This window comes from Salminus brasiliensis, chromosome 20, assembly GCF_030463535.1.
Source record: "Salminus brasiliensis chromosome 20, fSalBra1.hap2, whole genome shotgun sequence".
Classification (NCBI taxonomy): domain Eukaryota; kingdom Metazoa; phylum Chordata; class Actinopteri; order Characiformes; family Bryconidae; genus Salminus; species Salminus brasiliensis.
The window spans coordinates 31,657,921-31,684,015 of NC_132897.1; the positions used below are offsets into that span (position 1 = coordinate 31,657,921).

Sequence of the window (26,095 nt, forward strand, 5' to 3'; positions counted from 1 at the left end):
ACTGTAAAACTCTGGATGAGGCCAGAGAGAACCTCGGCCCAGCAGGCCAAGAACCCATCCATGAGAACCAAGCAGAGGAGGACAGCAACCAACCAAAATCACAGGGGTAAAATACATGAGAAAGTACAGAAATGAGACAGAGAAGATTAGGGAATGCAATGTGCTCATGTGCCACAACAGGAAGGACCGACCGGACGTCAGTGAGGCAGATCGGCTGACTCAGGTCAGGCTACAGGAGCATGAGGTCATACAGGTGGCCCTGGAGTGCATCAAAACGGGGGCAACACCCTCGATCAAAGGTAGACCGACACACAAATGAACAAAGGGGTTGTTTTATTAGCAGGAATTCTCAGTTAGAGCATCACTAACCTTTCCTATTGGACAGGCTTAACTCTGATTACTGCTATTTATGTATATTCAGGGCCCATCTATGAAGATGACTTGGCAACGTTGGATGAGAGCGTTAAAGTACGAATACATAACCACGCATTCACACTCACACTTAAAGGCCCACCTAACCCTAAGCAGCTCCTCTAAGCAGCTGTCTAGCACTCTGAATAACAATATAAGTGATGCCCATAAAGCAGGAGAAGACTACAAGAAGATAGCAAAGGTAGTCATGTAATGGAGGTCAAGTTGAGGTCACAACTTACAGGATTTGAAGGATTTGCTGCTAATGTCTTGGTGCCAGACACCGCAGGAAGCCTTCAGATGTCTTGTGGAGTCCATGTCTCAGTCCATGAATCATCTGATCTGTTATGGTGGCACAAGGGGGCATACTCAATATTAGGCAGCTAACATTATGGTTGATCAATATATATACATATAAGTCAGTAATCATGAAAGACTTATGTAAGTGTCATGTAGTCTTATAAAAGCTGCCTTACAGTAACGTTTCAGGAGTAGTTGCCAGCTTGGCCCAGTTTAGAACCTAAAGTGCTAATTACTTCTACTTTTGGTCAAGTACTTGTACTTTTAAGTTTCTCTGCAATCTGTACCGTCCTGACTGTCTGAGCCTACCGTTTCTCAGCTGCTGCAGCCAAAGTTCCTTGTGGTAAACTGTAATTTTAATATTTTCCTGGGTTTCATGGACTTTATAAGGACCATTTAATAATGCCAAGTTAGTCTCCTGCTATTGAAGGACTTAATAATCTGGACCAGTCAGATAACGGGGCTGGACGTATACTTTGCAGACAGTAGACCTTCAGGCGCTGGGACAACTATGTTTTAGTCTGCACCAACGTCTGCCAATGACATTTGATTATGGTTTTCTTTTATAATGATCTAACGAGACACTATGATCTGCAGGCCTTCGAGGAGAATTTCAAAAAGAATGCCTTCCTCAAGGCTGACGCTGGGAAGAGTGTGGGGCAGCACCTGCTCCAGCTGCAAGCCGAGGTCAGAACGGCCAGCCAGAGTTCACGCTACATCCAAATGATTTCAAGTACATTTAGTTATTAAAATAGATAGAATTCAAATTCACTAACCACCCAACATGTATTCTGTAATAATGTATTGAAGGACAATGCTTAATCTCTGCACAGACCACCAGTCCACCATTATCAGCTGAAAGTAGATGAATGGCCCAATGTCATTACTTTCCAATGTTAGTGTTTATATACAACCAAGCCATGGTGCAGAGGTGGACATTTTATAATGCTGCTCTCTTGCCCCCCTCAGCTGAAACAAGTCAAAGAAGAGAACAAGAAAACCATTGAGAATTACACGGCGGAGCGAACGCTGAGGAAGAAGTACTACAACATGGTGGAAGACATGAAAGGCACATCCACTCTCTTACTGATGGTCATATCGCCCATTACCTCAATCTATCGTGAGGCGAAATGGAGGAGATGAAGAAACTTGTTTGCTCTGACCAAGACAGCCAGACATAACATGAACTGAAATAGCCTTGTCTCATTTTTCTCTTCAAATGGCAGAGATCCAGGGAATTTTAGAACTTTCCCAGGCATTCCTTCTGCTTTTTAATTATGTGCGATCAGGTCCAAAAGAAACACAGGCCAGTGCCAAAACAAGCAGAAAAACAAACAAGATGGAGTTCGCTAGTTACATCCTGGGAAGGTATGACTTCAGGAATCAGCTTGCCGAATATTCCTCACCCATGTCCAAAGCACCAAAGTCTGTTTTGGACTGGACTGATAATATCAGAGAAAGCAGTTGGTTCTCAAAAGGGAAGGACAGGGCATTGATAAAAATACAGGTTCCGCAGCAACAGGGAAGCGCTTGATGTTATGTTCTGAGAAGGAACGATCCTGGTATTAATAATTAATTTATCCTCTGTTAGAAACAACTTGTAGCTTGTATTTCTATGTCACTATAAACACAGTCAGTCAGATCAGAATATTATGACCACCTAACTAATAGTGGGAATAACCACCCTTGGCTCAGGTGACACTAGCGTGACAGAAGGTGTTCTTTATAGGGGTTAACTGCTCCACAGCAGAGCATCGATTGCCCTCTGGCATCTATGGCCCTTCGGGCCAAATTCATTCCAAACCATGGGTGGTCATAATATTCTGATATGACTGTGTAGGCGCACAGCAAGAGACTGTAACCCACCTTCTGCAGCACCATCCATCACCTCAACCCCATTCATCACTGGTAAATGTCTGTCCACATGACTTCTGTTGCCCAGATCTAACTTGGGTGGTGGACCTTCTCAGCACAGCAGTGAGAGTGGATCCCCCACCCAACAATATCCAGCCAAGAGTCAAATTCAACAACATTGAAGGACCAGAACAGTGGTCTTTAATCGTCTGGTCTTCAGGACCCCTACACTACAACCCAATGCAAAGGAATGGGCCGAAGGCAAATTTGAGAACTAATAGGTTAGATGATGGCTGACACAAACTGCATCAACAGACTGAAAGGCTGCGGTCTCTTACTGTACACCAGCATAAGGTTTCCAATAAAATGGCCACTGAGTCTGTGCATGTGCTCTGAACAGGTAAGATCCGAGTGTTCTGCCGGATAAGGCCTCAGACAAAAGCAGAGCTGGCAAACGGTGGCAGCTCCATTGTGTCGTGTCTGGATGACTACTCTGTGATTCTGGAAACCCCTCGGGGACCTCGGGAGTTTCAGTTCGATAGGATCTTTACCGCAGAGAGAACACAGGACGAGGTGTTTCAGGAGTCCAGCAGGTAGGAGAACAGGCTTGAGCGGACATAAGTGGACATTTGGAAAGAATGTTCTAGTTGATCCTGTACTTTATCCTCAAGGCTCATCCAGTCAGCGATGGATGGCTTCAATGTATGCATCTTCGCATATGGACAGACTGGCTCTGGGAAAACCTTTACCATGGTGGGGGACAGAGAGCATAAAAACCCAGGAATCATTCCCAGAACCTTCACTACAGTCTTTGAAATCATCCAGGAGAATGAGACAAAATTTGAGTTTAAGGTATGGTTTGACTTCAGTCTAAATGAAGCCATAAACACGTTCTTCTCTTTTTCTAGTACCATTATTCTCTCTTCTGGGCTAAGTTTCTTGAAAGCTTCTAAACACAATTTGTATTCTAAAATGGTTAAAGGGAACATCGCCGAAAAGCTTGTGGGAAACTGGGCCATGTTCTCTACTCTTCTGGTGTGTTATGATCTGCTTTCTTCTGCTATGTTCTCCAGTCTCTTTATCGGTTCTCTTATCTTCTGATCTGTTCTCATGTCTTTTTACCTGTTCTTTTCTAGTATGGTCTTTTCTCTTCTGGTCTTTTCTCTTCTCTTCTTGTCTGTTCTCTAATATTCTGGTCTATTCTCTTCTTTTCTTTTCTCTTCTCTTCTGATCTGTTCTCTTCTCTTCTAGTCTCTTCTGGGCTTTTCTTTTCTCTTCTCTTCTGATCTGTTCTCTTCTCTTCTAGTCTCTTCTGGGCTTTTCTTTTCTCTTCTCTTCTGGTCTGTTCTCTTCTCTTCTGGCATTTTCTCTTCTCTTCTGGTCTTTTCTCTTCTGCTCTGTTCTCTTCTCTTTTGGTCTGTTCTCTTCTCTTCTAGTCTTTTCTCTCCTCTTCTGGGCTTTTCTCTTGTCTTTTGGTCTATTATCTTCTCTTCTAGTCTTTTCTCTTCTCTTCTGGGCTTTTCTCTTGTCTTTTGGTCTGTTATCTTCTCTTCTAGTCTTTTCTCTTCTCTTCTGGTCTTTTCTCTTCTCTTTTGGTCTATTATCTTCTCTTCTAGTCTTTTCTCTTCTCTTCTGGTCTTTTCTCTTCTCTTTTGGTCTATTATCTTCTCTTCTGGTCTTTTCTCTTCTCTTGAGGTCTGTTCTCTTCTCTTCTGCTCTGTTCTCTACTCTTCCGGTCTATTCTCTTCTCTTGAGGTCTGTTGTCTTCTCGTGTGATCTTTTCTGGTATGATTTCTTCTCTTTTGAGACCGGGAAGCTCCTTTGTTTTGAGTTTCACTTTTAACATGGGAAAGGTGCTTTTCCAGGAAGGTAACGCTCATCCTCACCTCCTTTCTGCTCTTCTCTCCTCCCATGATGCACCCAACCCCAGGTTTCAGCTTCCATGCTGGAGCTGTATAATGACCGGCTACAGGACCTCTTTGTGAGTCCAACTGAGGCGTTGTCCAAGCGGATCGAAATTAAGAAAGACAAAAAGGGGCTTGTATTTGCCCAGGGAGCAGAGACAAAGGAGGCGACCAGTGCCGGAGAACTCTTCGCCCTCTTTGAACAGGGCTGCGCCAACCGCCGTATAGCCGCCACCAGTATGTGAATGCTGTCCATGTTAAATGGTTTGAAAAAAACAAATACAATCCAACAGATTGATATTGCGATTTTTAGTTGATCGATATTGGCTGTACTAGCTTTTTTTCCTCTATGCTATATAATTACCTTTCACTCATTTACAGCACTGTCGTAAAGAAGACATAAACTGACATTTGGAAAGTAGGGTAACACTGAAGGGCACGTTTTTTAGGCTACATAAGCTTTTCATGACAACTGACAAACCTACATAAACATTTATTAAGGCTTTTTCAGACAAACATTGGTTGACATTACACTTCCAGATGTGAAATCCACAATACATCCACATTAACATGAGCAGCTTTTATGACAATGGAGCATGTTGAAATAAAACTTGATATATTTTTATATAGACTCAGGTCAGTTGTCACGAAGGCCTTATGAACTACTGTGCTCTACAGTAAAGGTTTCCAACAAGTGGTCTATATTTCTGCAGTATGGAATCTTTTAAACCATTCCTGCTGTTAAATTAGCGCCACATTAAATCCACTGTATCATAGGCAGACCAGCAGTGGCTGCACATACTAAAAATTAAGTGAAATTAATAAAGCCTTTTAGGTAAACTGGCAGCCTGCTTAAAATGGAAGCTCTGACTGTGCTGTGACTGTGCTGATTTGTATTTGTGTTAGTTGATACGTTTTTTGTCTTGTAACTGTGGTTTGTGAACTGTGCCTTGCTTTGTGACTTGTGTTGAATGGTAACTGTGTTCTGTTGTGACTGTGTTGAACGGTGACTGTACTGTGTTGTGACTGTGCTGAATACTAACGGTTGTATTATAACTGTGTTGAATGCTAACGGTTGTATTATAACTGTGTTGAATGGTAACTGTGCTGTGACTGTGTTGAATGGTAACTGTGCTGTGACTGTGTTGAATGGAAACTGTGCTGTGTTGTTACTGTGATGAACGGTAACTGTGCTACATTGTGATTGTGTTGAATGGTAACTGCTGTATTGTGATTGTGTTGAATGGTTATTGTGCAGTGTTGTGACTGTTGAATGGTTCCTGCAGTGTGTGCTGTGACATTTCTGTGATGTGACTGTGTTGACTGGTAACTGTGTTGTATTGTGACTGTGTTGGCTGGTAATTAGTGTCTTCCACTCTCTGCTGTCTGATAGAGATGAACGTCGAGAGTTCTCGCTCTCACCTGATCTTTAGCATCATGCTGGAGAGCCGCAACCTGACCAACGGGAGTGTGAGCTTTGGGAAGCTGAACCTCGTCGACCTGGCAGGAAGCGAGAGAGCTGCGAAGACAGGGGCCAGGGATGACCAGCTGAAGGTTTGTTCATGCCACATGAGTTATCTGAATTTAAGCAGACATTATTTAGCACAGACACTAAGGTCAAGAGACAACAGTTCATTCAGATGATGTTTATTTTTTAATTCTGTGTGTTTTCCTAAAATTTGATAAAAACAAAAACACAGTCTTTCATCTTTCAGAATCGCTATATATTGATAGCTGATAGAGTAGTATATATATATCATGTGACACTATCCATGAGCCTTATGAACTAATGAATTATAAATTCTGATTGGCCCAGTGTTGAAAGTGTGTACATACGTGTGTCATGTGCAGGAAGCCAACTCTATCAACAAATCATTGAGCGCGTTGGGTGATGTGATTTCGGCTCTGGCAATGGAGCAATCCCATGTGCCCTACCGCAACAACAAGCTGACCCAGCTCATGCAGGACTCGCTTGGGGGCAACGCCAAAACTCTCATGTTCCTCAACATCTCCCCTTCTGATTGCAACCTGGACGAGACCCTTACCTCACTCATGTGAGACACATACACACACACACACACACACACACATTCCAGGATCTGGAATGATTCAAACAAACACTTAATACTTGAACACTGCTTTCAGATTTGTTATCAATACGTGATCGGTTGGGTTGAGTTTAGGTGACTGACTCAGCATTCTATGACTTGTCCATTTATACAAACTCCTGAGAACCCCCACCTGGAAATGAAGTTGCTTATCAGCCCATTGTCCAATTACTTTTAATCCTGTATCTTTTGATCTGGTTTTATTGTTAAACTGTTTGAATTAAAGCTGGTAGTCTACACTTCTATATATCTATTAAGTAAGCTTCATTTTACAGTTTTATCTTAATAGCTTTGATGCATTTCTCAAATCAACATAAACATTTTCTTAAAACAATTTGTACAAACAGCACTACACAATGGATTCCCAGAAAATTTACTTTTACTTTTGTCCCAAAAGTAGGTATTTATTACCAGAGCAGAGTAAAGCGTAATACATTTGGATCGACAAATGTGCTTGATAATGTAGGAAACAGCAGATGAATGAGAAATGCCCTTTACGATGGCCACAAGACACTCAATGATGCGAAGGATGGACGAATTGTTTTCAATCAAGAGATCTGATTGGAGAAATGTACCAAAGCAACTGAGAAAAAAAACACCGGTGGCGTACAGAGACAAAATTATTAAAAAGCGTCACTGTCCAAATACTTATGGTGTATATTTTTTGACTATTTAGTACAGTATTCATACTGGTATGTTGTCTTTTATGGGACACATGAGTCCTTCCATGGAGGCCACACCTCACAACTTATAGGGTCTGCTGCTAACAGTCTTGGTGCCAGACACCACAGAAAATCCAGAGAGATGCTGTGCAGAGATCCCCAAAGCTCTTGAAGCTGTGAAAGGTCTATTACCAAAAAAAGCTCAGCAGCTTTTATATTTTCTCCCACCAGCAGAAAAAAGCATGACCCTGTGTGACGTGGATGTGTTTTCTATTTCAGATATGCCTCCCGAGTGAAGGCGATCACCAACCACGCGCAAAGGAACACGGAGAGCAAAGAAATCGCTCAGCTCAAAGAGGTCTGGGCTGCTATGGGACTGCGTTTCTTCAGCATGTTTATATAATGACTCAACCTGTTACAGCAAACCTTCTCTCACTTTCTGTGACTCTCTTTCTAGGTCATTTTGAGACTGAAGTCAGGACAACCTGTAGAAGAGGTGGACGTCTGAATGGACTCGCTCAAAAGGACTATTATCTCTATTCATGGAAACATATGCTAGATCCTTAAACCCTCACCAACCACTGTGTTAGAAATAAAGAAAGTAGAAACCTTGTAGCTAGGTTTAGTAGCCTCCATTACCCCATTCATCACCGGTCAGTTTTTGACCCACAGGACTGCTTTTTAGGCTCTGTGAGCACTGATGAAGAGCTAAAGGATTGCTAACACACATTGTGATCAAGAGATGAGCTATAACTGCACATCAGCAAGGTGAAGCTATAAAGGAGGGGTTGCTAATAAAGTGGCCAGTGGGTGAAATTAGACTGGTTTCTAAGTATTTTAAATGTATCGGTTGTCGCAATGTCTGTTATTTAGTGTTCAATAATAATGTATAGTTAGATTGTAATTTCGAACTACACAATAAAATGTAGTTTAAAAGTTCTATTCAACATCTGATTTTTTGGGGGGAAGAGATAAAGTGATTAATTACTATTGTTGCTGGCTTAAATATGTAGAAATTGGTTAAGATTATGAAGCTAGCCATTCTTTAGCTTGCTTTAAATGTAGCTTAGTGAGACCTTGTCAAAAATAATCATACATGGGAGAATCGCAAACATGCAAAGCAACTAACTCGAGACTGAAGACATAATAAAATGCTGATAAATTACAATACACCTAAGAATTTTGAATACTACTACACAACAGTCCAAATCATGACCTCAAACACTGTGGTTTCATAATTGAAGAACAATATCGGGCAAAATCAAAATAGAGCTGTAAAATAGGCCAATTCCAAACCCCCAAAACTGTGATGTACACCCAGCTCACTAGCGAAAGCCCTACATTGCGTCCAATTCTGGAAAATGTAAGTGTTGTTAATAGTTCAGACTCGATATCGGAAAACGGGTTCTTACATGAAGCAGGCCTCATGGACGCAGCTTTGTCTGTACCAGCGTCTCTAAAGCAATGAGACCAATGAAAGAATGAGTGCTAGGCTAAAGGCAAAACCAGACAACTGGCTCCAATGTTGTCAGCTACACATTAATTAACCTAAAACACTCTATAAATACATTCTGATGCACATTCAAAATATGAACTGTTCTGGATATTTTTTTTATTTTAACTTCATTCTCAGCAATGTACAACTTTCAGTCATTTTAGGGTCTCATTTTAGTGGCCATTGCTCTGAACACAACTGTCTTCTCTCAGGCTACTGATATATTTAATATAGTGATTTAACAGATTCATCTGCAAACAAGTCGAACCTTCTTTTCCGCGTGTTTGTCTGCCTCTGTGTTCGGGCTCTGACTGTGCGTGTCATCCTGGTGCCGTTGGCCCCGGGGTGGGCCGGGTCATTGCGTGCAGCCCAGTAATGAGAGTGCCGAAAGAGGGTGCTGAGCCCCCCTCCCCTGGATGAGCCAGCAGAGAGCCAGGGGCAATTAGGAAGTCAGTTGGCCAGTTTGTGCTTCTATTGTGGGAAAAGAGGGCTGGAGCGTGTTTGGTGCTTGGCAGGTACAGGAGGAGTCCTGGGACACTCGCTGGCACGCAGTAGGATCCCATTGCAGGGAACAGACAGGATCGGTGGCAGAGACGGGGTAAGAGCTCCTGACCTGTCGCTTCTGTGGGCCGCAGGAATCCACTAAAATTAGAGCCCCACTTTTGCTTGCTTGGGAAGAAGGGGGGGGGGGGGGCTTTAGGGGTGAAAGAGAAGCTTTTGGACATAGCTTACTGGCTCTCCTTCCCTTCCCATATATTTGGAGAAAACAGAATGACAGAATGAGAGAAGGGAATAACCCAGGCCAATACGTAGTATCATGAACATTCTGAGGACCAATTCTCCGCTGCTTTTAGCTCAAGCAGCGCTTTTTTTATTGTACCTCTCAGTTTATTTGGAACTGACAATGGAAAAGGATGCACAAGGCCTGATTTCCAACCGTTCATTGTTGGACATCCATAGAACCAATTATACTGACTGAATTCTGAACATCAGCAGAAATCCAGATTCTTCAGACCACGCTATGCTTCTCCAGTCTTCAACTGGCCAGTTTTGGTGAGCCTGTGCCCTCACTGCAGCCTCAGCTTTGTGTTCTTGGCAGACAGAAGTGGAAATCGACATGGTCTTCTGCTGTTGTTGTAGCCCATACTTCTGAGATGCTTTTCTGCCCACCACAATTATCCCTGAAGAATCCCTCTGGCATCAACAATCATGCTTCGCTCAGATATTTAAAAAGTTACTGCTAGCTTCAGATAAGGAACCCTAAGTGCCTGGCTTTACATCCAAGGCTAGTAAGTCAGCACATTTTACAAAGAAAGCCTCTGAGGCCTGCCTTGTTCTTTCCATGTGGCTTGGCAACGAACAGAAACACGGACCACACAAATTGGGCCTATAGTCTCTGCATCTGTGATCATAATGACTCCATCTTTCAATCCATAGCAAGGCCTACTGGACCAGAAGGAAAACTGGGACAAAAGACGTCTTGCAGCGGCCACTGAAGGCAGTTCTTGTGGTTTCTGTTTTTTTGCTAATTACACGCCGCTCCCCTCCCTCCTTTGGCACAATGCTCTCGTTATACGCCATCATCCTTTCATCATGGCATCTGCCATCGGAAAGAAGCTGTAGCTGGCCACCTACAGCCATCTGTGCACCATAAACACGACTGGGTTGGGCGGTAAACTTTGACTTTGGGGACAAACAAAAACAGGGCTTGGTAAGCAATTGCATACGTTTTTGCATAGCAACTGTTAACCCCTAGGTGTCACAGTTATCGATGTCCATAGTAAGTATTTAATACTTGCTGGAATAGTTTTTGTCTGTAATGATCTATTTACATTCATTTATGTACGTCATCTGCCATGAATTTTGATCTACACTTTTAAAATATAATGAATTCTGGATATTAATGTTGCTAAACTTTTTATTCACAGTTTCAACGTTTTAAACACTCTGTCTCCTAAAGCCTCAGTCTCCTATGAGAAAGCGTTTTGGCCTTCAAGCTGAAAAAAATCAGCCTACAATTAACCAGCACCCTAGATATCCATCTAATTCCATCAACTCTCTTTATGCTCATCCACCCCACCCATGCTCACCCGAGAGAGAGGAACACTGCCTTTTGTTTCAGCAAATCATTACCTTGAGCTAATAGTGAGGAAACACAGCCAACCACAGTCGCTAAACCGCAAATGTTCCAATGCTTTGAGTTGGTTTGTACGCATTACAAATCTTAAGGTTCTATTCAGAGGTGTAGCTTGGGGGGATCTTGGGTTTGAACCCCCTGAAATGTGTATTTTATGAGAGTTCGAAATCCACAAAATTCCCCACCACAAACCTCAGCGTCCAACATTTTCAAAGGAACTTACAAACAAGCCTGATGCATTTTGGAAACAAGTCCTGTGGACTGATGAATATAGACCTTTGTTTTAAGTTTATATAATAAGAAGGTTGTAGAATTTCATGAAAAGAAAACTTCTCCAACTGTTAACCATGGGGGTGGATTGATTATGCTGTGGGCCTGTGTTGCAGCCAGTGGCCTGGGAAACAATTCACCTACACAGTATTGAAAAACTGTGGATAGACCCCCAAAGAGCAGTGCAGCAAGACAGCCCAAGAATCTTGCAGAACTAGTGGCCTTTTGCAGGAAAAATGAGCAAAAATCTCTCAAACAAGAACGAAAAGACGTTCTACAGCTGGCTACAAAAAATGCTGGTACTTTTGCTCTTTCTTTGAGCCATTTCTTGATATTTTAAAACAGTAAATGGTGGAAATAAAAAAGTAATGGTTATGCTTTATTTGGAGTTCTCCTTAGGTGAACCTCTACACATCTACACATGGATTCTCCAAATAAAGTAAAGAACAGCTGGATTCAGTAGAGGTCTTTGGAAGAAGTCTCTTGATGATATACAGAATGTTCAAATGCTGCTCCATCACTGAGATGTTGTTGAGATGTTACTGAGAGTCTGATGAGTGATTATGTCATCTAAAAAGAAGCACTCCAAATAGTGTCAACAAAGTTATTCTGCTTAAAAAAATGTGTCACCCTTAACTTGGAAACCAGGTCAATTTATTACTCAACTACTATTCGCAGCAACAGATATTTTGACCAGGGATTCCCAAACTTTTGCATACAATTGTATTTCAGTTGGGTTACAAAAAAGTATAATATAAAATGCAAATTTGAGCGCAATACAATAGACACATCGTCAAATATCGGTTTGACAGATCTTCCAACACCAACACATACCCAATATGATAATCATGCATTATGTATCTGGGGGGAAAATGTAGCTGTATGTTAATTGTCACTGAATCGTCAAATTGTTGTTTATTATTTCTCTTTTTTTGTATTTTGTGTTATAGAAATTAATTAATAATTAAGCACTTTTTGTATGAAAGATGCTATATAAATAAAGATTATTGTGTTATTATTAAAAACTAACGTCACTATAACGTCAACTGAATGCTCTGGTGGTTGTTAGGTAGGTTGTGAGGCAGTTGTTAAGCATCAATCCCAAAATTAGTACCAGCTAAACTTGCACATGAAGCTCGTTAGTTGGTACAAAAGGTGCAATAATCGCTAATGTCTTGAACACAAACAGTCCGAGGACAAAATGATGTAACAGAGGTAGATGTGAGCCTGTAAAAGCTGAGCTGAGCTGTGACAGATCATGATGACCATGACAGAAATTACCTGTGTGCACTGCTTTTTACAGTAAAGGCTTAGTAAACCTGTCTGTTTGATCTGTGTCATTTGGCTGTTCGACCAGGTGTTGGCAGGGACGGTGATGACCTAACTCCGAGGGGAAATCTTGATCCGATATGGTCTGGGCTTCATGGTCAGACCGAACGTGGTGCTGAGGCTGAGCTCTTGACCCGGGGCGCTCTCGATGTGCAGACGCTGGAGGATGGTCGTTAAGAACATGAACATCTCCAGACGAGCATAACTGTCTCCAAGGCAACGACGCTTCCCCATCCCAAAGATCATCACCTTTTCAACCAGGTCTTTATTAAGATGAGCGGATTGGTTGAGAAAACGCTCAGGATGGAATGACTCAGGATCACTCCAGATCTCCCTTCAGAACACAGACAGAGAAGGAGGAATATGTACAAACATTAGACATCATATAGTACAGTACAGAGTACATTTTAGGACACAGTTAGGTTTAGGTTTCAGACATCAGGCTGAACAGTTTCAGGTCCTGGGAAAAGCATATAAATGAAATCATGCCTCAGCTTTCAGGCAAAATGCGCCATTTTGAACGGGCGAAAAGGCTTCAGAGAAGAAGCTGACCTAAGCCAAGCTTCATGGACATGGAAAAATGAGCTTCACAGACTGGGGGAAAGACAATTTTACTTCTTTTTATGAATTCTGTGAAGAACCTTGATTCGATGCTGTCATAAATGTGTGATACATCAATAAAATGTATTGTATTAATGTAATTCGCGTGAGTAATAAGCGTGAGTGTAATGAGGAAGGCCTGTATCCATCAAACCCAGTTTCCATCCAACACCTAGTCTAATCAGTTCCTTCATTAAAGTAAATCAGCTGAGCTGCTGGTGGAACAGAACTTTACACACACAGTGATACTTACGGGTCACGGTTAACTTGATACTGATTGATGAAGATACACGTGTCTTTAGGGATGAAGTATCCATTGAGAGTGATATTTTCAGTAGTGCTACATGATGACAGAATCAAAGAGACAAAACAAAAGAAGTCATCTGAATCTATTAGGATTGAACAAATGCATGTTTAAACTACCACAGATAAGACAAGGAAAGTTTATTGTCCCTCACAAATACTTAAACCCTTAGACCACTTATAACAACAATGCACACAAACCATGTAGGGGGGGTTGTTCACTATGTCCCTGTTCAAAATCTTTTGTACCCATTCTTAGCTAGTGAGTCTCCTGCCTGATGGCAGCAGAATAATGAATGATGATAGATTGGGGGGGTGGTCATTATAGACCTGAGTTGCATTTTTAGTTATATGAATAAAATGAATGATGAATAAGATCTAAAATCTGCCAATCATTCCAGTCATCAGGATGAAAATAAAGGAGGAAAGGCTCTGAGATTGGCCTTGTACATGATGTAGTCCAGGGCCAGGCCCTCCAGGGATGGGGTTCCTCCAGCCACCAGGTGTTGAAGGCACACGTCTCCCAGGGCTAAACAAGCCTAATGCCCGACACCCCCATACGTTCTCCAAAACCAAATCGGTTTGTTTTTTGCGTTTATCCCTTATAAGGCACATTCCTCTCTTCACTTCCCACATATGAATAGTGACCAGTGTCAGCGCAGCCTGGGTTTCAGCCCCCATATAACTTAGTCATTTTTGCTCAACCTTCCAGTGCCCTTACCAGTGAGGGATGGTGAAAGGCATGTATGACGCATGGCGAAATACTTCATATAAGAAGGCTTCTGTATATGGCATTTTTGATTTGTCCTCAAATCGTGGAAGCCTGTTCAGCCCAACCTGGTCATCTGAGCACAAAAACACAGAGTGAGGAAGAGAAAGTTAACAGCCATAACAGACACCTGCACTTCTTCAGAAGCAAACTTTCTTAGTAATGTATTCGTCAATACCAATATGGATCTGATCGGATGAGTGTGGGAATCTGTGTGTGTAGAGTGGGGAATTTGGATTAGCAACTATCAAAATGGGGCAGAATAGATCTGGACGACCATTAGGACTGTGCATATATAAGCAGAAACCAATCATTAGGTAGATCATTAGGAGACCCATAACCAATAATATTGACTAAATGTAATATTTTAAATTCATATTTTTATTTCAGTTAGTAATTTTGGCCAAGTGTTTTAGTACAGATAGGACTGTCAAGTTCTCGATTGTAACATGACATCTAAAATGACAACATAAATATTTTTCCGCTTGGGTGTTTTTCTGTCTATAACCCCTTTTTGTCATGCCTTTTCTTGATTGTTTGTGTGTGCTGTGTTGTTTTTGTGCTGAAAGTGAGCTTCTTGAAGTTTCTGTTGTTTTAAACATCATGGTGTTGTTATGCTGGGACAAGAGAGGCAATTGAGGAGGCTGGAGTTGCTTTACTGATGTCCATAATTAAAGCTGGGTGGAATTAAGGGCAGGCTGGAGCACAAAGGGCAGGATTATCCATGAACATAAACAAAGAAAACAAAGGAAAAGCAGGGACTTAACAAGCACAGAGCCAGAACACAAATGAGTAAATCACACCGATACACAGCAAACAGGGCCAGGAACGAGCAATGACAGAACAAGCCATGTAACACCAGTGCAAAGCAAGGGAAACACAGGAAACACTGAACACCAAAAAGAAACACCTGGGGGTAATGACAAAAAAGGACAGGGCTACAGAATGGACACAGGTGGGCAAGATGAAGATGAGCAACAACAGAAGCACATGGCATTAGGAAGATATATAATATATATATATATAAAAATATCCCCTGAACTGCCATTTCTTACCAACATTCATTCACCAACATCTTCTCATAGCCTTCCCCTGCAATGTGGGCATCAATTACTCCCATTTTCAGAGACATACTTGGAGGAGCTCATGTCTGATGACTGTTGTTAACACATGGTTTGAAGAGCCAGAGAGCTTAGAAATGTGACAGTTCCACACTCTTCAAACCTAACGCTTCAGCAGCGATGCTGGGCCAGGCCGGTGGCCAGCGCAGTAGCAATGATAACGCCACTGTATCTATGTTAACTTTGACACTCATACACTAATGCCACAGTATGTCTTTGCACCACTTCTCACTTCAATTATATTTTAAGCAAGGAGACCCAACCTCAGCTTACGCAAGACTACATCTCCTCCCAGCAGCACAGATACTTGTTAGCTTTGTGGCTAAATGTAGTGAATGTAGTCCTAGCTATTGCCGCCAAGATGGAGCTGGAGCATCTGAACAGGATACAGCTTTCGGTGGGGTGCGTGTGCAGTGTTTTGTTGTTTTACCAATCTCTTGGTAGATTCTGGCCCGGATATGTGGAAACTTGATGAGATACAGCAGACTCCACTGCAGGCCGGCAATGATGGTGTCAAACCCTGAAAGTGAACAAAAACACAGGCCCTCATTATAACATGCCTGCCATGGTTCTCACATTTTGCAATTTCAGGGCCTGTATTTTCATGGGTTTACAAATAACTGCACTCACACATGCACATTTATCCACTAAAATGGCCAGTTATTGCCAGAAATCACAGCAAGCTGATTCTCACACTATAACAATATCCCCATCTCCTACACTGCAAACCTCATCACTTATATTTCTATTTCTTAATGTCTATACATTTTTGCTTTCAGATCTCTACACATTATTATTTATTTTACCTTTATATTTATTCGTCTTGTCTTTTTAGCTTGTTTTTCATGTGAATGGACAGTCGGCAAGCATTTCACTGCTAGTGGCGCAGCTTATGACTATGGATGTGACACATAAACTTTGATTTGATTTAATCCCGTCATTCTTACAGGCTCAAAAACATTTGGACAAACTAACAACTATGTTATAATACAAGGAACATTTTAATACATGTCTTTAATACATGTCTGCAAAGTCAATGACTGCCTGAAGTCTGGATCTCATGGATATTACACTGGTTTGAGGTCAGGTGACTGACTTTTTCAGCAACCAACTGAGTCAAGCTTTGTACACTTCCTCTGTCAGTTCCTCAGTAAACACCCAGTGAGTGACCCAGTTCCTTTACCAGCCATACAGTCCAATGCCATAACAGTCCCTCCATCATGTTTGACATGATGAGGTTTCTCCAGAGCTTCAGATCACAAACTTTCCCTTTTCGTTCTCTGTACTAGTTAATCTTGGTTTTATCTTTTCAAAGAATGTCATTCCAGAGCTGAGCAGGCTTTTTACAGCAACAATATCTTGAGACTTCTAAAAGTTAAAAGACCCTCTTATTACTACATTCACATTCAGGAGTGTATTGCTGAGGTAGACCAGTCTTGTGTTGTAATCAGCATTACGTACGTAAACAAGAGAACAGTGCAGTACGGCGTAGAGCAGCTAGTGTTTAGCATTAAATGCTGTCAAAAAGGCCACATAATTGTTTATTATAATAATTGTAATTATTCCTGGGACAATTCATGGTCTAAAAAACAGTTGTGTTGGGTCTAACAAACAAACACACACACACACACACACACACACACACACACACTTAAAATCACTCCAAGAACTGCAACAGCAAACACATGCGGCCAAGAAGGATAAAAACGGCCTGGAAGCCTGGAACTCCTCCGGACTCTCCTAAAGAAACGAATCATCTGAGACTCATTACAGAACAACGGTAAACGCTCTTTAACAAACCCGCATCACTTGGAACATAAACTAACACAGGGGGATGAATGTCGCAAGCCAATAAGCAAAAAGACCCAAAAGACAGGATTTAGAAAATCTGTCTTTAGCACAGGACTATTCGCCCCCTGGCCTGTGGAACAAAGCCACAAAAAAGCATCTGGATCTGAATTTAAATGTGGATTTTTAACATTTATTTCCAGGAAGAACAATCATCGGACACCTCCTGGCCATTTTCTTAAAGGCCAAACACAAACGGCTACGCTTACAGCGTAAGTAGAGGTGTAAGGATTCACAAAATAACAGTAGGTAATCTGCTGTATTCTTAGATAATTAGCATCCAGTAATGTAGGGAGCATACACTATATGGACAATAGCAGTGGGACACCTGCTCATTCATTGATTCAAGGGCGAAATCAAGGGTTTTAAAAAGAGGATATCCTGCTTTTGTTGGGGTTATTGTCTCTACTGGAGAACTGCTGTAAGGAGCTGATTGCATTCAGCGACATTCAGCGACATCTCCACCTTTCCAACTAATCCCAAAAGTATTGGATGGAGTACCAACCATCATTCCAGAGATCACAGTTCCACTCAATGCTGTACCCCCTTGCCCATGCCTGGCATTAGGCATGGTGCCAAGAGGTTCGTGTTCACTATCTACTCCAGTGAGTCCTAGTCTGTTGGCAGTTCTAATGGCCTATTCTCTTTCAGCAATGGGTGCAAATCAAAGTAGCTCAATGCATGCATTAGAAGGGGTGTCCACAAACATTAGGACTTATATAAGTGTACTATACAGGACTGTACACCAATATGACTTGGCTTACACAGAGTTCTGCAGTTCTTTGTCCTGCCTGCCTGCTTTACCAAAGTTTCACAACGCAGCAGCCGGCGTGCCTAACCCAGAGTAGCAACGATAGATTTGGATTTTGATGCTTTAAGGACCATGTTGTATCCTTTTGAGGTTACATTTACATTGTGTATGCTTGTGCAGTACTATTTACCTTAACAGTGTACATACCAGCTACCTTGTGCACATTATACAAACTGTGCAAGCAAAGACATACAAAGTAAAATATATGTACATTTACAGCCCTTTATTTATTATTACTAAGATTTGCATGTTGGGCAATAAAAAAACAAGGTCTTCAGTGTTCAAAACGTCTTGTCTCACCTGCCCCAAAGATGTCGATGACTGTGTGTATGATCTGTGAGTCGGTGAGAATAGCTCTGTCTCCGTCCTCCTGCCGATCCTCACACAGTGAAATCAGGGCGTCTGTGATGTCCCGGATGCAGTTCTATACAAACATTAACCAAACAGAGAGTGAGTCTTCTAAAAAAGACTTTATCAAGCTCTACAATATACACAGAGTTTAGCCATAAAAATAAAACTTACTTCATACTATTTTATAGGCCCCCTTCATGCCGTCAAAACAGATCCGACCTGTTGAGGCATGGACTGCACGAGACCTCTAAAGGTGTCTTGTGGTATCTGGCACCAAGACTAACGATAGCAGCAGTTCCTTTAAGTCCTGCAAGTTGTGAGACGGGGCCTCCATGGATCACATCAATGACCCTGTTGCCAGTTTACCTGTTCTACTTCCCTGGAGCACTTTTGGTAGGTACTGTCCACTGCATACCACTGCACACCCTACAAGACCTAACTGATGTTTTGGAGATGCTCTTATTGAAACAGATTCAGATTTTGCATGTATTCATAATATTGTTAGGATTATCAGAACAGGAAATGTGGTAAACGGCCATCTTTAGGACAAATAATATGTGGATTATTTTTTATCATCTTTAAAATCATGAATATTTACCTTTTCACACAAATGAGACACAAAAAGTCACTTTATCAGAACTGAGCGAGGCACACACTGCTCTGGCTTTCACCCAGTGGACATACGCAAGGCTGTGAGATTGCGTGAGAAATGAATTTAGCATCTGCCAAAAATCTGGCAATATTACAGTAGACTTCATTTTTTGGTTAAAGCATGTGTTGTAAAAAACTGCACTTAAGCACTGCTCTAGTATTAAGCCAATACAAATTAAATCTACTGAGACAGTAAGAACTGGAATTATTAGGCAGTTCCACAAAATGCTTCATATGAAGAATAATCAGTACTACTGACCATCGCCCATTTTGAACTTGTAAAGGCACCTAAGTTCAATGGTCTGGACTCTCTGCTCCTGCTGGAGAAAACCACTACCCTCCCTCACATACCAATGGAGCCCACAGAGACTAATCTATTATTCACCATTGTTTCCTACTGCAATTTCCCATCGGCGTCTTGCCCAGTCCAAATCCCATCTGATCTAGAAAGATGTAATCTAAACCTCTGTCATGTAATGGTCTTTCAGGTCATTCTCAGTACCAGAGGCATTATGAGGCCAGTTTCAAAATAACTGTCTCCACACATACAGACGTACAGACCTAGCAGGGTGCTTCGACCTGAGGGTGATGCTGCTGCTTTACTCCATGGAGTTGTTACAGAGTGAAGGTACCTATCTACAATCTGAATTTATGGCAAATTACAGTCAACTCTACTGCTAGCTACTGTGTTCCTACACTGTTCTTATCTGAATGCTAGCTATCTATGCAAGACAACTGTTTTAATAAACTGCCAGTACAACTGAAATTCTATGTTTTTACTAGGTAGTCAGAGCGGTCAGATGACCAGAGCTCAGTGCTTTTAGGTATATTGTTGGGTAGGTCAGATCAGAGCTTCTACTGTTAAGCAAACCCCAAACGTTACTGTACACACAGCATGCTAGTATTACTGGTTATGAGCCTTCACAGTGTTAGCCTAAACAATGCTTGCAACAATGCTAATGTTTTTTACAAACAATATTGCTAACATTTCAGGTTATGAATGTTTTGACTCACTTACCTTGAATTCTGTGTATAGATATGGATGCCTGTATTTGAGGTGTTTAGATAAGTTTCGTTCTGAATGTTCTGTGACACAATTTGCATGCTGATCCCAGATGCCATTGCTTGTGTTGTTTTTTATTGCTACCACCCTTCTTCTTCACCCTTATAAGTGCAGTCTTATTATGCTGCCCCCACCCATAATTTTCAGAGAAATCACGATCTCACGTAGCTACTAGCGCTGCGATAGTTCAGATCCTTTTCATACCATAGCAAACCAGACAGTCAAGTTTTTAGAGTGTCGCTATTGACTTTGTACCAAAGTATCGATTCTCAAAGACTGTTCTACTAGAATGTGTATTTTAATAAGCTCATACGGACAGTAAAAAGCACTGCTTGACTTCAGCACCTTTGGTTGATCTGTATATGTTGAAAGTTGGTGGAAAGTTTTTTAGTCATGTTAGAGCCTAATACTAAATATGAACAGACCAATCAACTCCAAAAATCACCAATCCCCCTTTTTGTTGCACCTACTGGCATGCTCTCAGACCCCCTAGACCCAACTTCTAATGTCTTCCAGTGCATTACTTAGCATTAATATGATCCCTTTAGGAGAAAGGTTATGTGGACAACTTGTGCAGAGCTTTGTCTGCTTATTTGAGGGACTACATTTCTGCAAAACGACACAAGAAAGGTTAGTCATGCTCTATTTTCAGATTCCTCTACAGATGAACTACAGATGCTTAAATTACATGCAAACTATGTGGTGAACCTAAAGGCTCTACAGAATTAGGGTTATCTACATTATCCACAACAGTAGTGGCAAACATACGGCCCGAGGGCCGGAACTGGCTTCATAGAAGTTCTAAACCCTTTCAAATAAATGTAGAATCCATTTTCTCAACAGCGACTTTTTAATTGAGTTCGGCCACTTATTATCCACTCTCCCCTACACCGCACTGACAATGACCTGTAGGCACGAAAAGGGAGAGAGTCAAACTCCACAGCAGAAGTATCTAACTGTCTAAATTAGCTGAGAGGCAAGCAGAACCTTAATTTCAGCTGAAAGTTGTTGACACAGGGTTGGGTTTTCCAACAACAATCAGCATTTTACCTTAAAATAACAGCTTTGAAATCAAGATAATGCACCACTAACCTGTAATAAGGAGTACTGACACCATCGTTGCTACTCTGGGCTTGGCACGGCTTTAAAAAGTGGTTTGTTAAAGCAAGTGAACGATAACTATAGGGTTATACATGTCACCAGTGCACCAGTACATCCTGGTTCTAAGGCGTCTTAATGTCTTGGCATAAAGAGAATCGCTGACTGGTAAACATGCTGATATTACCACCTTATCAAAGCTGAGGAGGTGCTCCTTGATGTTTTCCTCCATGAAGCTGTTCATCCTGTGGATGTACTGCACCATCTTGCGCAGGGAAGGGCTGGGTAGGTACCGGAAGACAGGGAAGAAGTCAGCCAGGTTCCCAGACGCAAAGATCCGCAGCACCTCGTTATTAATGTTTACAATAGTGAGGAACTGTTCGTCGTTATGGCTGTAACGCTTGCTGAAGCAGAGTGCACAAGCCACGTTGGCCACAGAGATGGCCAGCAGGGCAGTTGGGTCCAGTCCTGTATCCCCTACTTTTTCTCCCTGCTCTCGCAGGGCCTCCACCATCTCCAACACCTCATCAGAGATCCGCTCCTCCAGCAGACAGGAGGAGCTAGAGTTCCGAGCCTTGGCTTGCGAGAATGTCCTTAGGGCGTTCTTGCAGATTTTCTTGTGGAGCGTCCAGGCTTCGCCATACTTCTCACTGAAAGTCATGCTGGTGCCGTCGGCCACTGCGGAGAAGGTGAAGAGCTCTGGCCGGCCTGCAAAGGCCTCGCCCTGCCGCACCAGTGCCTGTCGGATTGTGGAGAGGCCGCTCAGCACCACTACTTCCAAGGAACCCATCTTCAACCGGAAAACATCCCCGTAGAGAGCCCTCAAGCTGGTGAGGGAGAGGTGCAGCTGTTCCCCCATCTGGAAGAGGTTGCCCACCACAGGCCAAGGTCTGGGCCCTGGAGGCAGATTGGATTGCAGGGTTTTTTGATGATGGACGCGAAGGGCCATAAGGAATAGTGTGAAGATACAGAGGAAGACAGTGACACCAGACATCACAGAGCCCACTTCTGGGAGAACATTTGAATGCATCATCTGTAGGAGGTGATGAGTAAAACAGTGAATGAAAGATCCCAGCAACTGGGAAATGTGGATAATGTAGATTGCAGAGATCGATTCATTTAAAATGAACAAGACAAACATTATTAACATTATTAAAATTAAAAACACTGAACAGAACTGAAAAGTATAGTTAGTGTAGGGCACAACAGAATATGATAGAATACAAGCATATAACGTAATAGAATAAAATAGACTGGCAGAGCAAAACAGAACAGGTACCAGCAGAGCAAAAGTAAAACGAATGAAATAGAATAGAATAGAATTGGGCATAACAGAATATAGAGTAGAGTAGAATAGAATAGAGAATAGAACAGAGAATAGAGTAGAGTAGAATAGTATAGAATAGAGAACAGAATAGAATAGAGTAGAGTAGAATAGAATAGAGAACAGAATAGAATAGAGTAGAGTAGAATAGAGAATAGAACAGAATAGAATAGAGTAGAATAGAATAGAGAATAGAATAGAATAAAATAGAGTAGAGTAGAATAGAATAGAATAGAATAGAGAATAGAATAGAGAATAGAGTAGAGTAGAATAGTATAGAATAGAGAATAGAATAGAATAGAGTAGAATAGAATAGGGAATAGAGTAGAGTAGAATAGAATAGAATAGAGTAGAGTAGAATAGGGAATAGAGTAGAGTAGAATAGAATAGAATAGAGTAGAGTAGAATAGAATAGGGAATAGAGTAGAGTAGAATAGTATAGAATAGAGAATAGAATAGAATAGAGTAGAATAGAATAGGGAATAGAGTAGAGTAGAATAGAATAGAATAGAGTAGAGTAGAATAGGGAATAGAGTAGAGTAGAATAGAATAGAATAGAGTAGAGTAGAATAGAATAGGGAATAGAGTAGAGTAGAATAGAATAGAGTAGAGTAGAATAGAATAGGGAATAGAGTAGAGTAGAATAGGGAATAGAGTAGAGTAGAATAGAGAATAGAGTAGAGTAGAATAGAATAGGGAATAGAGTAGAGTAGAATAGAATAGAGTAGAGTAGAATAGAATAGGGAATAGAGTAGAGTAGAGTAGAGTAGAATAGAATAGAGAATAGAGTAGAGTAGAATAGAATAGGGAATAGAGTAGAGTAGAATAGAATAGAGTAGAGTAGAATAGAATAGGGAATAGAATAGGGAATAGAATAGAATAGGGAATAGAATAGGGTAGAGTAGAATAGAATAGAGAATAGAGTAGAGTAGAATAGAATAGGGAATAGAATAGGGTAGAGTAGAATAGAATAGAGAAAAGAGTAGAGTAGAATAGTATAGAACAGAGAACAGAATAGAATAGAGTAGAGTAGAATAGAATAGAGAATAGAACAGAATAGAATAGAGTAAAGTAGAATAGAATAGAGAACAGAATAGAATAGAGTAGAGAATAGAACAGAATAGAATAGAGTAGAATAGAATAGAGAATAGAATAGAATAAAATAGAGTAGAGTAGAATAGAATAGAATAGAATAGAGAATAGAATAGAGAATAGAGTAGAGTAGAATAGTATAGAATAGAGAATAGAATAGAATAGAGTAGAGTAGAATAGAATAGGGAATAGAGTAGAGTAGAATAGGGAATAGAGTAGAGTAGAATAGAATAGAGTAGAGTAGAATAGAATAGGGAATAGAGTAGAGTAGAATAGAGAATAGAGTAGAGTAGAATAGAATAGGGAATAGAGTAGAGTAGAATAGAATAGAGTAGAGTAGAATAGGGAATAGAGTAGAGTAGAGTAGAGTAGAATAGAATAGAGAATAGAGTAGAGTAGAATAGAATAGGGAATAGAGTAGAGTAGAATAGAATAGAGTAGAGTAGAATAGAATAGGGAATAGAATAGAATAGGGAATAGAATAGGGTAGAGTAGAATAGAATAGAGAATAGAGTAGAGTAGAATAGAATAGGGAATAGAATAGAATAGGGAATAGAATAGAATAGGGAATAGAATAGGGTAGAGTAGAATAGAATAGAGAATAGAGTAGAGTAGAATAGAATAGGGAATAGAATAGGGAATAGAATAGAATAGGGAATAGAATAGGGTAGAGTAGTATAGAATAGAGAATAGAGTAGAGTAGAATAGAATAGGGAATAGAATAGGGAATAGAATAGAATAGGGAATAGAATAGGGTAGAGTAGAATAGAATAGAGAAAAGAGTAGAGTAGAATAGAATAGGGAATAGAATAGAGTAGAGTAGAATAGAATAGGGAATAGAATAGGGAATAGAATAGAATAGGGAATAGAATAGGGTAGAGTAGAATAGAATAGAGAATAGAGTAGAGTAGAATAGAATAGGGAATAGAATAGGGAATAGAATAGAATAGGGAATAGAATAGGGTAGAGTAGAATAGAATAGAGAAAAGAGTAGAGTAGAATAGAATAGGGAATAGAATAGAGTAGAGTAGAATAGAATAGGGAATAGAATAGGGAATAGAATAGAATAGGGAATAGAATAGGGTAGAGTAGAATAGAATAGAGAATAGAGTAGAGTAGAATAGAATAGGGAATAGAATAGAGTAGAGTAGAATAGAATAGGGAATAGAATAGGGAATAGAATAGAATAGGGAATAGAATAGGGTAGAGTAGAATAGAATAGGGAATAGAATAGAGTAGAGTAGAATAGAATAGGGAATAGAATAGGGAATAGAATAGAATAGGGAATAGAATAGGGTAGAGTAGAATAGAATAGAGAATAGAGTAGAGTAGAATAGAATAGGGAATAGAGTAGAGTAGAATAGAATAGAGTAGAGTAGAATAGGGAATAGAATAGAATAGGGAATAGAATAGGGTAGAGTAGAATAGAATAGAGAAAAGAGTAGAGTAGAATAGAATAGGGAATAGAATAGAGTAGAATAGAATAGAATAGAGTAGAATAGAATAGGGAATAGAGTAGAGTAGAATAGAATAGAATAGAGTAGAATAGAATAGGGAATAGAGTAGAGTAGAATAGAATAGAGTAGAGTAGAATAGGGAATAGAATAGAATAAAGTAGAGTAGAATAGAGAATAGAGTAGAGTAGAGCACAGGAGCTTGGTAGAACAGTAAAGACAACAGAAGTACTGAATAGAGTAAAACAGAATACAGTACAGAAGAACAGAGAGGAGCCAAACAGAACAGAGAAGACGCGAGTTTAGAATAGAGTAGAGTAGAATATAATAGAATAAATGAGGGTATAACAGCATATGGTGATATGTGCTGATGATGGACATGATGTGATATGATCCAGCATGATCCAGTATACCAGACCAGAGCGGAGCAGCACAGCACTGATGAAGCAGCAGCAGCAGACTGTGCAGCATTAGAGTTCAGTAGAGCAGAGGAGAAAATGAGCACAGCACATGATAATTCAACAGAGGAGAGAACAGCACAGCACAGTGAGGATGTACCTGAGCTGTTCACTGAACACACACACACACACACACTCACACTCACCGTCTCTCTCCACCGCTGAAGTGCTGAGAGCTGCTGGAGCTCCAGTACTAAAAGCGACCCCCGGCGAGGAGGGGCTCTCCATAATCACCCCGGGATGGCTCAACTTCAGCAGCCTCGCGCCTCGACACGCAGGAAGGGACGGATCGAGCTAATAGCGGAGAGAGCTGCTCCGACATGATGCCGAAACGAGCGCAGCCTGCAGGGGGCGCCACTGACCCTCTGCTCAGGATGGCTGAAGGCTTCTGCTCCACTGAACGAGCCCAACACCACCCAGTGTTCACTTCCATAGCACGTTAACCAAACGGTCATTGTTCATCAAGCGAAATACGAGAGATAGATATTTAAAATAAATCTAAACCTGAAAACACATTTACTTACGTTTAAAATGAATAAAACTGATTATTACTAACACCTCCTTACAATTCTTGTACATTTAATCCCCGAACCTGGCTATTCCGGCATGTTTAAAGCCCAAAGACAATATTTACCTCAGTAGCTAGCTAGCTAGCATCCCACATGTTTGAGGCACGAATTTC

General features: G+C 41.0%; 2 protein-coding genes across 2 annotated transcripts; one reads left to right on the forward strand and one right to left on the reverse strand.

Annotated features, from left to right (window-relative positions):
* Positions 1 to 1,761: 1,761 nt before the first annotated feature.
* On the forward strand, positions 1,762 to 8,108 carry LOC140542078 (uncharacterized). The gene is made up of 8 exons (XM_072664910.1): positions 1,762 to 1,780; positions 2,966 to 3,158; positions 3,237 to 3,417; positions 4,496 to 4,706; positions 5,863 to 6,023; positions 6,321 to 6,523; positions 7,519 to 7,597; positions 7,697 to 8,108. The coding sequence occupies exons 1-8, from the start codon at positions 1,762 to 1,764 to the stop codon at positions 7,745 to 7,747; spliced, it is 1,098 nt and encodes a 365-aa protein (XP_072521011.1). The 3' UTR covers positions 7,748 to 8,108.
* A 3,399-nt stretch (positions 8,109 to 11,507) lies between these two features.
* On the reverse strand, positions 11,508 to 25,673 carry cyp1d1 (cytochrome P450, family 1, subfamily D, polypeptide 1). The gene is made up of 7 exons (XM_072664506.1): positions 25,560 to 25,673; positions 21,276 to 22,118; positions 18,223 to 18,346; positions 15,694 to 15,783; positions 14,095 to 14,218; positions 13,324 to 13,410; positions 11,508 to 12,804 (listed from the first exon to the last, which is right to left on the reverse strand). The coding sequence occupies exons 2-7, from the start codon at positions 22,116 to 22,118 to the stop codon at positions 12,522 to 12,524; spliced, it is 1,551 nt and encodes a 516-aa protein (XP_072520607.1). The 5' UTR covers positions 25,560 to 25,673; the 3' UTR covers positions 11,508 to 12,521.
* Between the last annotated feature and the right edge of the window lie 422 nt (positions 25,674 to 26,095).